This window comes from Nuphar pumila, chromosome 2 (genome assembly GCF_984573655.1).
Source record: "Nuphar pumila chromosome 2, dmNupPumi1.hap1.1, whole genome shotgun sequence".
Classification (NCBI taxonomy): Eukaryota; Viridiplantae; Streptophyta; class Magnoliopsida; order Nymphaeales; family Nymphaeaceae; genus Nuphar; species Nuphar pumila.
The window spans coordinates 114,642,065-114,660,187 of NC_143250.1; the positions used below are offsets into that span (position 1 = coordinate 114,642,065).

At 37.3% G+C, this 18,123-nt stretch overlaps 1 protein-coding gene and 1 long non-coding RNA gene across 2 annotated transcripts; both read left to right on the forward strand.

Annotated features, from left to right (window-relative positions):
- The first annotated feature begins 4,929 nt into the window (after positions 1-4,929).
- LOC149846822 (uncharacterized) lies at positions 4,930-6,658 on the forward strand. Its single transcript, XR_016430561.1, has 3 exons — positions 4,930-5,125; positions 6,194-6,318; positions 6,404-6,658. It is a non-coding gene; the product is annotated as an uncharacterized LOC149846822 (long non-coding RNA).
- Positions 6,659-10,195: 3,537 nt separating this feature from the next.
- Positions 10,196-11,400, forward strand: LOC149846823 (uncharacterized). Its single transcript, XM_089992578.1, has 3 exons — positions 10,196-10,456; positions 10,559-11,167; positions 11,332-11,400. The coding sequence occupies exons 1-3, from the start codon at positions 10,196-10,198 to the stop codon at positions 11,398-11,400; spliced, it is 939 nt and encodes a 312-aa protein (XP_089848704.1).
- Positions 11,401-18,123: the final 6,723 nt, after the last annotated feature.

Consider the following 18,123-nt stretch of genomic DNA (forward strand, 5'->3'; position numbering starts at 1 on the left):
GCATCTAAGGAGAGAGAGGTGGAGAGGGACTCAGCGAACTAGAAGTTTGACTCATGCGCTCACTCTTAGGTTGTTGCTAACCTCAATGACCAAATAGATAAAATTGTAGACACAATCATGGAGAATATGGATGATAGAAGAGCGAAAGAGGTACCTCAGCAAGAAGAATGAGGAGATGCACTTCATCAATGGGAACGAGAGGAGGCACCTCAGTAAGAGGAGGAAAAACTCTGCAAAAAATAGGAGAAGGCACCTCAGCAAGAAGAATGGGGGATGCACCTCAGCAATGGGAATAAGAGGAGGCACCTCAGCAAGGGGAGGAGAAACTTTGCAAAAAATGGGAGAAGGCACCTCAACAAGAAGAATGGGGGGATGCACCTCAACAATGGGAATGAGAGGAGGCACCTTAGCAAGGGTAAGAGAAACTCTGCAAAAAAGGGAAGAAAGCACCTCAGCAAAGAGAGGATGTGGAGAAGAAAGTGCAAACTCATAGGAAGAGATCAAAGTAGGGAAGAAGGTTTAGTGCTCCTGGACTAGTACTTTGGTCATTTATTATTTTGTATATAAATATTTTGAAAATGTTTGCAATCATTTTTTATTTATATTCAATTATTTATTAAATTATAATATATATACTGTAGGAGCGCAAAACGAAGAGAGTGATTGTATATGCCGCATTCACTAGTCCTACTGGTTTCAAGCACAACAATGATTTTTATCTTTATCGAAAGATGCGAAGGATGAACTTGATCATATGCATTTTAAAAAAATCTTGGAGATCACACCATGAAACATTACTCACCTTCTCATAAAGGCCTTTGTGCAGTTTCAGAATGTGGCAACCAATAAGTTTCAGTTCAAAGATATTGAGATGACTATCGTGTTGAATGACATGGCATGAATCACCATATTTAAGTGTTATAAGGAGTCAGTGAGTGAACATCGGTAGATAAATTTAAAAAACATGTGTGATATTTATTTGAGAGCGAATGATGATGCGTTCCTAGGAGAAAGGTGACAATTATCATAGTTGAGGAATCACTTTGACCACAACTAGGCAAGGAGAACGAAGAAGAAACTATTGTGTGTTGGAGGGAAGGCTGGTACCGGTAATATCTTGGATAAGGAACTGAGAGCATTCTTACTACACTTCTTTCGCAAATATGTATTCATCGATACAAGTGGAAGGATGATTCGTTGCATATATATTGAATTGGTGAGAGACTTGAATCGCGTTGAGCAATACGCATGTGGAGCTACCGCACTTGCACCCCTCTATGCAAGTCCGAGTAGCGTGAAGAATGGAAGAATGAACATCACTAGCATGTTGGTGTTGTTAGAGGCAATTATTACCTCATTTGTACCTAAATTGTTGATTTAAACTAAAATATTATTTAATAGTTTTTAATTAATATTTTATATATTAATATGTGTTAATCTTTGTATGAATCTCTACAAGTTTGGATATTAGAGCACATATCTATTCGAAGGCTTCTGAGATGTCACACTCTTCTTGAATTTGCACGAAAAAAATAATATGCATATATATAGCATACTAAACATTTGAGGCCCTCTTTTCTCGTTCTGCTCGATTAGGCCTCATAGTTTGAAGTGTTTTATGATAGATTTGAACTGTTAGATGTTTTTAGCATGCTCGATTGATTGGGAATCAACTCTTTAATCATGTTTTTTCAATGAAAAAAAAGTACTTTTATGAGCCAAAAAAATTTGATGTCTTCATAGCCATTGATTTTGGATCACCAATAAAACCTATATATAGGTCAGATTTTGATGATCCAAAAGTCAGCTTCTACTAAAAAACCTATAGATCACTTCTATGGTGTTAGATGTGCAAAAAAATATCAAAAACTTTGATTTTTTAAGGGGCCTAACTCTATAGAACGAGAAAACAGAGCAATATATATATATATATATATATAACCGGGGCCACAACCTAGTAAGAATGCAATGTTGAAGTGTCGACGAAAAAAAGTGGCCAAAAATAACTGCTAAAAAAGTTGCTGATGTTTTTTTGTGAAAGATCAAGCAAGTTGGGGACCACAAAGAAACCCTAGAAATGTGAAAATAGCCATGGGGTGTAGATGATCATTATGCTTTTTATACTACAAAAAATTGAAAATGTGAAAATTACATTCTATATGAGATTTTGCTAAGGTATTTGTGAAGTTCTTATCATAAAGATGTTTGCAAAACTTGTTTTTATGCGCTTCATGAAGAACACAAAAAAATATGTACAAACATACATTTAAGTGAGGGTTAAAAAAAGGAGATATGGTTTTTTGTGACTTTGGTATAAAATTTATGATTTTAGTAAGGTATTTGTGATTTTACGATTAACAGAGAAGACAACATAAATGACATAATTTTTTTATGTGCTTTATGAGGTTTGCAAAAAAAACATGCGAACCTCGTTTTAAGTGGGAGTTTGCGATACCTGTCGAGCGAAATGATATATCGTGCGAACTTTGTAAGTTTCACACATGTGAATGGTAAAAAGGTCTTAATGAAGTTGGCTATTTGCAGTTTTGGTCATCAGGCAAATTTAGTAAATTGTAGAGTTTTTAGGAAAAATACATTATTTTGATCATACAGTATGATTATTTTCTTATATATATATATATATACTTAATAACTCATATTTTATGTATATATTTTTCATTCATCCTTCTCTTTTTATATATGTTTTATGTATTATTGTGTTTATATATTATACTTTAAATATATATATATATATATATATATATTAAAATATATATATTTTCTTTTATCTATACAAGTTCTCTTGAGTCGAGCCGAGCTCATCTGTATATGAACCGATCATGAGCGAGCTGGTGACTAGGCGAACCAGGCCAAGTCACGAGCTGGGCGGTTCGTTTGCCAGCCCTAGTGAAAAGTTGAGAGACGATTATGTAAATATATGATATTGCCACTAACTTTTAATTTTGGATTTCTTTTGGAAGAGATAAAAAGCTCTCCCTCTTTCTAGAGAAAGTGGCAGACTACTTGAGTCGTACCAACTTTATAAAGATGTGTCACAAATCTAATTTGTTGATCATCTCTCGAAGGAAACGGATCCCCATCATTTGGAAATAGGATGGGTTTCATCATACATTCAATCCAGCGAACCATTTAGCCATTGACAGGAAGGTTAGGATTGAATGTATTTCAAACGATGGGACTCGACAAGGTCGTTCATGTAACACCATATGCACTCTTCATCCATGAAAAGACGTTTTACTGCTGATGACAAGCTAGTATGGTTAAGTTTCGCATAATTTAATATGTCTTAAATAAATTAGTAATATACCATGCGCCTTCGTATTGTTAAGTTGGCCATAATTTAATGCATCTTAAATAATTAACTGCATAATACAAATTAGGATCAAGCATAAGATGGGATTAAAGCAACTGCTATCTTCAAATAAATCTATCATGTGATAGAATGATGTTGATCGCCATTCACCCATTTGTATTTTTTTTTCTTTTTGCGATGGAAGTTTCTTGTAGAAGCCGGTAATCTCCGTCACGGACACCTAAGCTCTCACGAAACCCACCGGTGAAAGGCGATCAGCACACATCATTGAGAGTTGAACCTGGGATGAAGGGATCAGCACGTTCTCAAATCTGCTGCAACTAGCCAATCAAAGTAGAATGTCAAGGTTGAACGTGCGTGTGCATGCGATCATGCACACATCATTGAAGAATTAGAGTGATAATCACACGCATTAGAGTGATAATCACACAAACTAGGGGCCCTTGGCTTCAGACCCGCCAGAGACGTCTATGAGATGAGTTGTTCAAGAAAAAAAATGGAGAATTAAATGGGAAAGCAAAATAGTGTAGACATCTTAAAATTCTCTTCCAACATGTAATTTTTTTTATTAATGAAGAGGAAGTTTCAATTTTCCCAACGAAAATGGAACAAAAAAGAGATTACATGTTTGCAATGCCTTGTGATTCTTGAATCCTGGCATTGTAAATCACAGTCACCACAATTTTTCAAGGTTTGTGAAACATTAAAAAGTAAAAGTTGTGATTGTTTTTCCTTTTTTTTTTGTCTTGAATCTTTTGAAAATATATCACATGGTTAACCTTGTGATTCAAAATCACAGTTTTTACTTTTTCACCTTTGACCAAATCCAACCCATGTTCTCTGTGTTTGGAATGACAATAACACACTATCGATAGACGACCTATGGATATATCAAAGAAACAGGCAAAAAAAAAAAAAACAATCACACAAAACTTGGATTTTACGTGGTTGGACAAGATTTGCCCGATTGCCTTCTTTAAATAGAAGGAATCTAGATAGACCTGTTTAGAGTAAAACTTTTTAGGATAATTTTTAAGGTAAAATTATATAACTATCATTCAAAATTTTGCTCCGAACCCTCACAACCTTACAGGCAGGAGGCACGATCCGTTGCAACTTTCATTAATTTACCGTAAAGTTAAATCTGCAAATATTAAGAATCTCTAGAAGCTCGGCATCCCTTGAACAGTGTGCCTTTCCAAAATGATTGCAACATAAGCCCGAAAAATGGAAGCCATTATTGTTAATCGTATGATGACAGGCAATAATGGAGACTCACAAACCGACACCAAAGGCCACAGAGAGAAAGAGAGATGTCCTTCTTCACACAGAAAGAAGACAGATATTTGATAACCACTCGGCAATAATTCCTGCAAAAAATTACAAGCTTTGTTTATTGTTCACAAGGAATCAAATAACTTTGTTTATATTCTGCAACCGCTCTTTTCATAGTAAACAATCAGGAGACATTGCAGATAAGCATAATGCATCTGTCCTATTTGGCTTTCCATCAATAATTAAACTCTCTCAAAGAACACACCTGCCAAACTTTATTTTCAACCTCGCCCACCATTCTTTCCTCCTCCTCCTCTCTCTCTCTCCATTTTATTCCAATACATGTTCACTCACATAGAGGTTTCAACAATGGCTTCTAGTTTCTGCAATCCCCACATTCTGAATATCAACAGTCACACCAAAAGAACTGCAAACAGAATCTCCATGGTTCAAACCAAGCACGCTTCAACCACCACAATTCACACCATCAAGTTTAGATCTATCATGAAAAACAAGGTTCGCATCTTCAACATTTGTCCCTGTTTCTGCTAAACAGTAGAACCAATTAAGGGTATGTTTGGTTGCTTTTTATAAATGTGAAAGTAAATCTCATGAGATTCAAAATCACTTGAAATGAATTCTCATGAGAGTGACTCTCATGTTTGGTTAACTCAACCAGAATTAAAAAAAAAAAACAGGTTACCTGTTTTTTCCGACGAATTCCCCCTCTCCGGCGAGCTCCCCCCACCCCTCAACCAGAAAAAACTAAAGAAACAGGTTACTTGTTAACCTGTTCTTTCCGGCGAGTTTCACTTCTCCGGCGAGCTCCCCCCTCCCACAACCAGAAAAAGAAAAAAAACAGGTTACCTGTTTTTCCCAGCGAGACAGGTTACCTGTTAACATGTTTTTTTCCCGCGAGCTCCCCCCTCAACCAGAGAGAGAGAGGGGGGGGGGGGGGGGGAACGGCCGTTCACCTCCATTGTTGCCTGATTTTTTTCCCTTCTCCGGCAATGGAAATAGAAGGGCAAAACCATAGTTCAGAGAAATGGGTGTTTCTCTGAATCACCACCAGAGAGAGAGAGTGAGAGATAGAGGGAGGGGAAACGGCCGTTCTCCGGCGAGTTACCTGAATTTTTTTCCTTCTCTCCTCTTCTGTGTTCTTCGAGAAGACGAATGAGGTGAACCCAACGTTCACCTCCGTACGTTTTATCAGAACCCGTGAAGCACGCAAATGTGATTCGAAATCACACTCTCACCCGTGAGATTTCGAAATCTCACGGGTGAAGTGATTTCGAATCCGAATCACATGAGATTCAAAATCACTTCAGCCCCAAATCTCATGGTTGAACATGAGATTTGGGGCCTTATGAGAATCACTCTCTCATTCAAATGGGAGAGTGATTCTCATGCGATCGAACCAAACATGCCCTAAATCTTTGATACATTTCTTTCCAACAGAACTCCCAAAATCTCGAATTTCCCTTCAACTGAAATTAAGCTTCTCCAACAAATTGAGTTTGAAATAAATATTGTCGGGGTAAATGGACGCGATTCATGCTTCTTTGACTAACATGAATGATACAGATATATGAAGATCATGAGAGAGGAATTGTCTGCTACAGAGGTGATGATGGAAAGGTGGTCTGTGAAGGACTCGATGAGGGCCCTCGGTATAAACTGCCAGCAATAAGAAAGTTCATCAATCAGAGGTTAAATTTAAATTCGGTCTCTGCAACCAAAATCTTACTGTTTGATTGAAGTATCACATACCTTATTTGATTGTCCTAACATCAGGGAGATTCGGATCATTTCACTTCTCGACGCCAGATTCAACTAAAGGAAGAGGGTTGCTTTCCTCTGTATTGGCAAGATGCGTGCTGCATGAGGAGATCAAGTATGCAATGCTGCTTACAACTGCAGACACATACGCAGTGAGATGACGATGCGAAATACATTATGTAAAATAAACTGTTATGTTTTGAATACATTATGTAAAATAAACTGTTATGTTTTGAATTTACAGGATCAGATCTGTTTTGAGTTTGAAAATCACCTCACCAATATAGACTTCTCTTTTACAATAGAAAACAGTTACTAGCTGCAATTTTATAGCATATAATAGAGTGATAGACACTGAATCTGCTCTAATTTTCAGAAGTGGGACGTTCATGATTTGAAATATCATGACACCAAGATCAGATTCTCTGCAACACCTCTCTCTCATATGTGGGTGATCAATGACCATTTAGTACAAAAGAAATTCTTAAAGAAGACTAGGAGACTCGGGCTGTAGAATAATGCTTCTATTCTTAATCCGAGAGACAACTCTCACATACTAGCATAGTGCGAAAATGCAATGCAAAATCACTGGCTGTCAGCCTGACCATCCCAAAGGCAAGTCATATGCCATGCCGATCAAGAGTCTACCCGTTTCCAAGAATCAGACTTCCCCATGCATGAGAATTCATATTTCATCCAAGCTATTAAGAAAATGTTCAATTAAACATGAAAAATCCAGAGATACAGAAAACATGCACTGAAAATAGACATAGACCACGTGAAAAAACAATCATGCTGAAACAAGCATATTCTCTAATATATATGATAAATATATGCCAACAATATTGTACAAATGCTGACGGGGTGAACTCCCATAGAGGTCATCTATGACGAGAATTTCATGGCCAAGAGCCTTCATCATCTTTAACAAATAATTCACAATTCTAAGAATGCCACACAGGCAACACTAAAAAAAAATTACAAGAAAAGAACAAATAAAAGGTTTCTGACTCACAATTTACATGCACAAGCAGTACACAAGCTACCTTTACATGTTTCATCAACCTCTGCAGCCATTATCAAAGACTCGAAGCTCATCAGGCTTTCATTTTCTTGCTTCATTTCTGAATTCATCTCAACCATCCTATCAACTAAATTGGGCCTTTCCTTCAGTTTGGTTGCAGAACTACTGAGATCTTCAGATAGACTGGTTGTAGAACCAGTAGCAGACATCTTCTTGAGCAAAGAGTCCAGGAAATGTAACCAATTGTCCCACACATATGAATGAAAAAGAAACTGCCCCCCTCAATCGGTTGATCTCAAGAATATCAGCTGCCACAGTGCTTCCTATAACTAACCCTGTACCCGGTGAAACCAATACAATAAAAGGCAAAGATCAGCATCCCAGAAGCTTTTGAAAAACACCTAAAGCAAGGAGAAAGGAAAGCCAGGAGTTTCACTTCAAACTCACCCTTTTCCTTTTGCAGCAATTCTTCTAATTTTACTCTGCATCATCTTGATTCAATAACTTTCATGACACTACAAAGTGACACTATAACAAAAACAAGTATTATCGGTACCAGTACCAATACTAGATCCAGCATCACCGACCCAATCCAGCCTAAGTCCCAGGATGGAAACTCATCCGATGACCAGGATTATGGTAACCTACCTAAGATGGGATTTCAGAGCTATGGGAATCCCATACAAGATGGGGACTGTTGGTGTGTGTGGCCATGTGCTGCACATTATGCTTATCCATGAGTAGGCCTGCTCATGGATAAGCAGAGTCAGTTTTCAAAAAGCTTTTTATTCAAAATTCATATTTTGGCTTTATCAAAATCCTCGGACTCACCGTGATTCTCTCAAATGACTGTTGAGCCGAGAGAGAGAAACTGAATGCTATAAATACAAGGAACTCGACCTCTAAAAACACACACACACAGATAAACAAACTCTGTAACGAAAGAAGCCTTTGAAGCAAACCTCAAAGTTTGTATTGACTTCTCCTTCTTCTCTTTTCTTCTTTGTAACTCAACAACCTTGATCTGTTGTTGTCTTTACTGGAGGTGTTTTTGTTGTGCCAACCTCTATAGTGGTATCAGAGCGAAGGTTCGAAGATGCTCCCTAAGTTGTGTTGCCTTCAACCTGCGGGAAAAAGAAAAGCGTTAAACAAGTAAGTCTACTCCTTTATGTTTTTATCTCTGAAAACCCAAAAGGTCAAACAGAGGCTCAGCTTCTTCACGAAAAAAGTGTTGTTTCTGCCTGTCTGTCTCTGAAAACCCAAAAGGGAAAACAGCGGCTCAACTTCTTCACGAAAGAAGTGTTTCTTCTCCTTGTCTATCTCTGAAAACCCAAAAGGGAAAACAGAGGCTCAGCTTCTTCACGAAAGAAGTGTTTCTTCTTCCTGTCTGTCTCTCAAAACCCAAAAGGGCAAACAGAGGCTCAACTTCTTCACGAAAGAGTCGATCCTTTTTTTTTTGTTCGTCTCTGCAAACCAAAAGAAAAAAAAAACAGAAACAGAAAGACAGACCGAGAAGGAAAGAAAAAAAAAACAGACAGTTTCTGTCGCCGGATAAAATCGGTCGACTATCATTTTTTTTGGCAGCACCGAACGAGCAGGGAAAGAAGCCCTTCGACATTTTTTTGTTGCTCCCTTTCTGAAAAAAAAAACTCATTCACCAGAACACAGAATTGTAAAACAGAAAATCTTAAAAGGGCAAAACTCTAAGTTACCGGGAAAACCGATTTTGGGCCACTGTTTGGCCTTGGGTTTGCACGTTGGGGAAGCCTGCATCAAGGGAAGCAAACCCAATCATAGGGTTGAGCCATCGCCGCCAGAGAACGACCGAAAAAATTCTGATCATTTTGTCTTCCCTGGAAGTTCCAATGAAGAAAATGCCTCAGGTCAGTGTCAGAGGGAGCCTGCACCGAGAGGAGCAGACCCAACTAGAGAGTTGAGCCATCGTCGCCAGTGAACGGTCGAAAAACCATTTTCTCAACATTTCTGGAAGCTTCGGCAGTGGAACAGCTGCGGGTTTGCTGTCAGAGAGAGCCTGCATCGATAGGAGCAAACTCAACCAAAGAGTCGGGTCATTGCCATTGAAGAATGACCGGAAAACACCCCAGTCGCCTCCGGCCGCTCTGGAGCTCCGCCAAAGAGGAGAGAGAAAAACCAGAAAATAATATGCCAGTTTTGAAAGGGTTAGGGCTTATATAGACCGAGGGGTAAAAAGACCCCACTGCCCCTAGAAGTTTTGAATATTTCAAAAAAAAGGTTTAAACATTTTATTTTTAACCCGCATACTTTTAAAAAAATTTACTAAAACAAGTCTGCGACTTTGAAATTTTTGAAAATTTGTCAAAAATAACGATATTTCCCTTTTAATACCTGGAACTAATTTTAAATTAAAAAAAAAATCATTCTTATTAATTTAAAACACTCATTTTAAAAAAAAATCCTTTTAAGACTTAAAATAGGTCTATTTATAATCAGAGACTTGTTCTCAGTATAGACTGGCATAATCTTCTTTTTATCTAATTATCTCTTTATGCTGACTTGCCATAAATAGATAAAATATATAAAATAAATATATTTTAGTATAAAATGGCTAGTCGTGTCTATGCCTCCAAACTAGCGAAAACTGATAAGCTAAACAGGACCAACTTTTCTGTTTGGAAAAGGTGGATCCCCTTAGCTTTAACCCTAAAAGGACTGGAATATGTCCTTAGTATGTGGAAAAATTGAATGACGATGCAACTCAAGATGATATAACTAAATTCAAAAAATTTCAAAACGACGACCTGATGGCGAGAACCATCATGCTCACCTACATGGATGATGATTTGATTAAGGTCTTTGAAGATTATAAGACCGCAAGGGAGATGATTGAGGCAATAACCACCAAATATGACACCACATTTGAAGTTCACATACAATTACTACTCGAACAATATAACTCATATAGGATGAAAGAGAGTGACAGTGTAGTAGACCATGTAAATATGATGTTGGTTATGGCTAAAGACCTAGTCATTGCTGGAAATGTAATTCCAGATAGAATGGAGGTGCCCACCATACTGAATAGTCTCCCACATTCATGAAAAATGGTGACAACTGCATTAAGATTAAATTTAAAAAATTTAAACTTGGCTGAGTTGCCCTTGCAGTTAGCCATAGAACAAGAACACATGGCTAAAGAAAAGAAGTCAGAATTGATGGTGGTTTACGACACACCGTCTCATAACCGAGTACCCTTTAAGCATAATAACTTTAAGAAGGGTAATGACAAGTTTCATAAAGTAAAAAATGCAGGTTTCAAACCTCAAGGCAATAAAGGCTCGCAGGTCAAGTGTTTTAAGTGTGGCAAGATAGAGCACATACAGAAGAACTGCAGGACAAAGTTTCCCAACAATAAGAGCAACTGGAATGGTGGAAGATATAACAACAACTCAAACAAGAAAAGTGATGGAAAAGAAGTCATTTGTATTGTATCTGATTGCCACTTTGCGAATAAAGAGATCTCAGGATGGTGGGTGGACTCTGGGACTACTCGACACATAGCCAAGTCCAACGATGGAGTTGTGGATCTCAAAGAGCTAGGACCAAGCGATCACAAGGTTTGCATGAGCAATAACTCCTATAGTGATGTTCTAGGGGTTGAGTCCTACAAACTCAATGTGGGAGAGACTAGTGTTTTACTTAAAGATGTTCTTTATGTCCCTTCAACGAGAAAGAACTTTGTGTCTGTACCAGCCTTGACTAGAAAAGGTTTTGAGGTATGTTTTGTCTCTGGAAAGGTCACAATGGAGAAACATGGTAGAATCCTATTTAAGGGAAAATTTTATATAGAACATGGGATGTTCAAATTATCTCACAATAAAGAAAACTTTTCCTCTTATATTGTTTGTGCCTTAGTTATTGTTGTGAATGCATGGCATAGAAAACTTGGGCATATAAGCCTAAAGAAAATGAAAAATCTGGCACAACAAGGAATAATCCCTACCTTTAATGAATCTCACTTTGAAAAGTGTGAATCTTGTATGTTCAGAAAAATGATAAGAAAACCCTTTCCACATAATGTTATTTGAGCCACTGAACTATTAGAAATAATTCATACAGACATTTGTGGACCTTTTAGAGTCCAAACTCATAGTGACATGTTATATTTTATAACATTTATTGATGATTTCTCAAGATATGGATATTTGTATCTCATCAGAAACAAATCAAAAGCACTTGAGAAATTCAAAGAATACAAGAATGAAGTTGAAAGACAACTTGGTAGATACATTAAAATTATGAGATCTGATAGAGGTGGTGAATATACCTCAAACAGATTCGGTAATTATTGAAAAGATCTTGGCATTAATAGGCAAAAAACTGTGCCAAGAACACCGCAACAAAATGGTGTTGCTGAAGGGTGTGACAGAACCCTCTTGAACATGGTTAGATCTATGTTGGCAGGTGCACAACTGCCCAAAGTTTTCTGAAGTGAAGTTGTAAATACAACTATATATACCTTAAATAGAGTATCATGTAAGGTTGTCCCAACAACTCCATATGAAAGATGAACTGATATGAAACTAGATCTAAATCATCTTAGGAGATGAGGATCTGTAGCACTTGAGAAATTCAGCAAGATATATCTTTATTGGTTATCCAAAAGGATCAAAAGGCTACAGATTGTATCACCAAAGACTAAGACTGATTGAGGGTAGAGATGTTGAGTTTTTGGATAATCTTAACAATGAATCTAATGATCCAATTGATGATCCATTTGATTTGCTAGATGATCAGGATGAATAGTTAGGTAATGAACCAATTGTAGAATGGTTAGGTAATGAACCAACTGTGGAACAATTAGGCAACAAACCAACTGATTTTGAACTCTCTATCTCTCAAGGACTAAGTGGTCATAAAAGGTAAAGAGCTCCTCTGTTCTACTTGGATGACTACTATGTGTATTTATGTGAGGAACTCTGTTATTCTGTAGACCTTGATGAGTTGACCAATAATCTCTCATATGATGATGCAATTAATTCAAAAGAGACATCAGAATGGAAAAGGGCTATGGATGAAGAAATTGAATCTATTGAAAAGAACCAAGTAAGGAATTTAACTGATATTTCTGAAGCAAGAAAATCAGTTGGTTATAAATGGGTTCTTAAGAAGAAATATAAAGTTGATGGATCTATAGACAAATTTAAAGCAAGACTAGTTGTAAAAGGTTTTTTCCAAAAGGAATGGATTGATTATACAAAAACGTATTCGTCAGTTGCTAAGTTTACGTTCATCAGAATAATATTATCCATAGCTACTCATTATGATCTGAACATATGGCAGCTGGATATAAAGACTACCTTCCTAAATGGTGACTTAAAAGAAGATATATATATGACCCAACCACAAGATTATGTGATAAATAATGATAAAGTGTACAAGTTAAAAAAATCCTTGTACGGGTTAAAGCAATCACCAAGACAATGGTACTTGGCTTTTTATAAGGCATTTACAAAGATCGAATACAAACCAAATCAATTAGATCACTATGTATATGTGTGAAAAACTGAGAGTCTTTTATGTATCCTATCATTACATGTTGATGATATTCTGTTGACTGGTAATGATAATGAAAAAATAATCAACACAAAGAAATGGTTATACACCAACTTTGAAATGAAAGATATGGGTGAAGCTTCCTATATCTTGGGAATTAAAATCACCCAAAACAGAGATTCAAGGACTCTTTGTCTAAGCCAAGAAAGGTACATTGACTATATTCTAAAAAGATATAGAATGAATGACTCCAAATCTATTGAAACTTCAGTTGCAAAAGGAGTAAACTTAAGTAAAAGTGATTGCCCAAGTGAGGGCCAACCAAGTCTTGAAATTCCTTATGCTCAGGCTATTGGAAGCCTAATGTATGTGATTCTATGTACAAGACCTGACATAAGCTTCGTTGTAGGTCTTGTTAGCAGATATCAAAGTAATCCAAGATGGCCTCACTGGCAAGCTGTCAAAAGAATATTCTGATACTTAAAAGGTTCTATAGGCTTGCAACTAAGCTTTCAAGCTGATAACCTCGATTTGATTGGATACTCTGATGTTGACTTTACAAGGTGAAAAGATGACAAGAAATCTACTTCTGGATACATCTTCCTTTTTGGAGGAGGAGTTGTTGTGTGATCCTATAAGAAACAGGTTTGTATGGCTCACCATACTCAAGAGGCTGGGCATATCACGTGTAATGCAACTGCGATATTTGCAGTATGGATCAACAAGTTCATTAAAGACTTAAAGATAGATATATTATGCAAACATGTACATATATACTGTGATAATTAAGTTGTTATTGCTCTAATGAAAAGTGGAGCTGATAGTTCCAAGAGCAAGCACATAATGATAAAATACCACTACATACATGATATGATTGAAAATAATGAAATATATGTAGATTACCTTCCTACATCGGATATGGTAGTTGGTCCCTTAACAAAGGGGATTGCAGAAGACTTGTTTACCAAGCATGTTGCCCATATGGAATTAAGATATGTATGATTACGAAGAAAATTCTTAACGGAAAATCCGTAATCAGTTCAAGGAAGCCCACAATAGTGGGAGCAAACTGAGCAGTCTCATGTCCAAGTGGGAGATGTTGGTGTGTGTGGCCATGCGCTGCACGTTGTGCTTATCCATGAGTAGGCCTGCTCATGGATAAGCAGAGTCAGTTTACAAAAAGTTTTTTATTCAAAATTTATATTTTGGCTTTATCAAAATCCTTGGACTCACCGTGATTCTCTCAACTGACTATTGAGTCGAGAGAGGGAAACCGAAGGCTATAAATACAAGGGACTCGACCCCTAAAAATACACACATAGAGAGAAACAAACTCTGTAACGAAAGAAGCCTTCGAAGCAAACCTCAAAGTTTGTATTGACTTCTCCTTCTTCCCTTTTCTTCTCTGTAACTCAACAACCCCAATTTGTTATTGTCTTTACTAGAGGTACTTCTATTGTGCCAGCCTCTACAAGGACTCCACGCATAAACCTGTTTCACAAGGAAAGAAAGCAAGGAAACTAAAGAATATTTAAAGATAAGCAAAGAAAAGAGGATTGTAGATAAGCAAGAAGATGATCACAATCCTCTATCAAAATATAAAATTAATCTTACCTTGTGTGAGAGGAGTTCTATAAAATGTAAAGGGTTGGGCATAAGGAAGCAATAAGATTTAGCCTTCCTTCCTCTCTCTCTCCCTCTCTCTTTCTCTCTCTCTCTTCCGATTCCGACCGATCTCAAATCGGTTTATGGTATCAGAGTCTGAGTCATGACTTGATCTAGTTCATTCTTCCATGGCCACTTTGTCATCCTCCCAATCTTCTACCAAGTTCTCTTACCCATCAACACTAAATGTTTCTAACTTTGTTTCGATGAAATTAACCAATTCAAATTATTTACTTTAAAAGACTCGACTCTTGGGCCAATCAAGAGTCAGGATCTCTAAAGTTTCATTGACAACAAGATTGTCATCCCAGAATAATACTTGAATAGCATCGATGGTGTTCATGTAGAAAATGCATACTATATTGCTTAGAAAAAGTGGGATTGCCAACTCAAAGGTTGAATCACAGGCACCTTATCCAAGGATGTGTTAGGATTCATTGTCGAATTGGACACGATTGCTCAAGTCCGATCAACTTTAGAGGAGGCTTTCACCTTGGATTCTCAAGAGTGTGAGTGTTACCTCCTCCAAAAGTTGGGGTAACCTCTCTCTTGCTGAGTATAATGCTTCTTTCAAAAATACTTGTGATGAGTTGGTTGTCATTGTCCAGCCTGTAGATGATCGAGCTAAGGTTTTTTCTCTTCTAAGTGGTTTGGGTCAAGGCTATGAGGCCTTCATAACTACTACGATGAAACTACCAATCTCCTCGAATAAACAACTTGTGTCTTTGCTTCAAGGTCATGAGACCTTCAGAACTCTACAATCATCTGACAATGCTAGCTGACCTAACCAAAATATGGCCTTTGTGATCCAGTATCAGGACAAAAAAATCAATAAATAAAGGGGTTATTAAAATAGTTATGAAAATAAGTTTTCCTCTAGAGGTCATGGGTTCTTGCAGATGAGTGATCAGTCTTTGCATCAGATGCATCAAAACTCAAATTCAAATCAAGAATCACAAAACAAACAAAAATGCCAGTGAAAACTGGGGCAAAATAATCAACAAAAGGGCAAGAGCATTGTTTGTCAGATTTGTTTTAAGCCTAATCACACTGTTTTAAAGTGATACCACATATTTAATCAAATGTATCAAGCAAGTGACATTCCCCAGGCCTAGCAGCTATGTAGGTTTTTGATGGTCAGGATCACAGATGGTTCTCGAATACAGGTGCGAAGTCCCACATAGCAACATACTTAGGTAAACTCCATAACCTTTCTTGGTATTTTGGGCATGAAAAGATCATGATCAACAATGGTAATAAGCTTCAAATCACTCACATTGGATCATAAATTTAAATGTCGATATGAGAAATCTTAGACTTGATAATGTCTTAGTTGTCCCTGAAATGAAAAAAAATCTTATTTTCTTGAGTCAATTGAAGGCTAATCAACCATTGTTTTTTGAATTTTATGATGATTTTTTTATAATAAAGGACAAAGGGACCAAGAATAAGTGTTTGTCATAGTTGTCATGTGGCCAAGTCAAGTTGTCTTCCTTTCTCGATTTATGTCTCTATATGTAGCTTACTGTTTGATAAGATTCATTGTAATATTTGGTGTCCCGCAAGTAAATCCTCAAATCAAGGATACAATTATTATGTTATTATGGTTTATGATTGCTCTCGTTATGTGTGATTCCATCCCTTAAAGTTTAAACCTAATTTTTTTTATCAACTTTATGAGTTTCATAAAATGGTCATGAATAGGTTTCAAAGTAATATCAAGGTTTTTCAATCAGACGATAGGGGCAAATTTTTGAGCCATGAATTCCAAAAACATTTGAAGGACCATGATATTCATCATAGTATCTCATGTTCTCACACCTCTGAGCATAATGGATGGGTGAAAAGAAAGCATCGCTGCATCGTTCTACTTCTGGTTATTGCATAGACCTTGGAGGTAATTGTATTTCTTAGAGCAAAAAAACACCCCAGTGTTGCTTGATCCAGCACCGAGGTCGAGTATAAGTTTCTTGCCTCTACGACTGCTGAAATCACTTGGATTACATTCATTCTCCAAGCTCTTGGCGTCTACATCTCTTAAACTCCCACTATTTTCGGCGACAACCTCTCTGCTCTCCATATGACCGTCAATTCAGTATTCCATAATCGGTCAAGCATATTCAAATTGACTACTATTTTGTTCAAGAAAATGTAGCTCAACATCAATTGGTCCCCACTTTTATTTCTTCTCATTTATAGGTTGCAAATATCTTCACCAAGTCATTAACAAAGTTTGCATTTTAGAATATCTGGTCCAAACCTGACTTGTGGATGTCTCCCCCACCAAGTTTGAGAGAGGGGGTATTATTGATACCAATGCCAGTTTCAACATCACTGACCCAATCCAGACAGAGTCCCAGGATGGCAACTCATCCCACAATCAAAGTATGGTAACCTACCTAAGTTGGGATTTCAATGCTATGGCAATCCCCAATAAGATGAGGACTCCATGCATAAACTTGTTTCACAAGGAAAGAATGTTAGCAAGGAAACTAAAGAAGATAGAAAGATAAACAAAGAAAGAAAATAAAGGAGGATGGTAGAAAAACAAGAAGATGATCACAATCTTTTGTCAAAATGTGAACTTAATCTTACCTTGTGTGAGAGTTTTATAAAATGTAAAGGCTTGGGCCTAAGGAAGCAATAAGATTTAACCTCTCTTCTCGTGGACTTAGGCACTGAGTGGTCAAACCACCAACTCTCTTCTCTCTCTTTTACCACCGATCTCAAATTGGTTTAATAAGAACAATAAGGATTTAATAAATAGCCTTTTAGGTGCAAAGGAGTGAGTTGTTTAAGCTTGGGGACATCAACTATTTTCTAGTCCCTTATAGCCTGTGTATAACTGTTTAGTTATACACTGCCGGTCCCAAGCCCGGATAAAGGAGGAGGGTTGCGGTAGGCCTGTGACAGCCAGCATTAAAACTTTGTCATATCCTATGAAAATGAACCAATATGAGAATTTCGTTGGGGCGTTCCCTACTGAGCGACGCGCTGTACTCTCTAGGCCCGGAGGCAGTGATAAATGGGTAAGGGTTGCTAGGTCGTCGCCCAGAAGCGACGCGTCACACCGGCGCTCGGGTGTGGTGTCAAATAGGCAAGGGTTCCCTCACTTTGTTGGACGGGTGGGGGTAAAGAAGTTAGTCCAAGACCATAAAATTAGGTTAGCCACTTGGAACATAAGGTCTTTAACTGGTAAGTTGGTAGAGTTAGTAGATGTTATGTGTAGGAGAAAGATTGATATTTTATGTCTTCAAGAGACCAAATGGGTAGGTGAGAAAGCTAAAGTGATAGAACCTTGGAGATATAAGATTTGGTATACAGGAATAAATAGGAATAGGAATGGAGTAGGGATTGTTATGAGTCGTCAGTATATAGATAATGTAGTTGAGGTCCGTAGGAAGGGTGATAGAATTTTACTTATTAAATTAGTATTAGGTACGGATATTATTAATGTTTATGCACCTCAAGTGGGTTTAGATGATTCCAGTGATGTTTGTGATTTGAAAAA

Excerpts from the sequence above, each read along its gene's own strand:
- LOC149846823 (XM_089992578.1), top strand. The coding sequence starts at position 10,196 with ATGGCGAGAACCATCATGCTCACCTACATGGATGATGATTTGATTAAG. Across the intron at positions 10,457-10,558 it reads TAATTCCAGATAGAATGGAG|TTAGCCATAGAACAAGAACA; the intron begins GTGCCCACCATA and ends TTGCCCTTGCAG. Across the intron at positions 11,168-11,331 it reads TGACTAGAAAAGGTTTTGAG|AAAACTTGGGCATATAAGCC; the intron begins GTATGTTTTGTC and ends TGCATGGCATAG.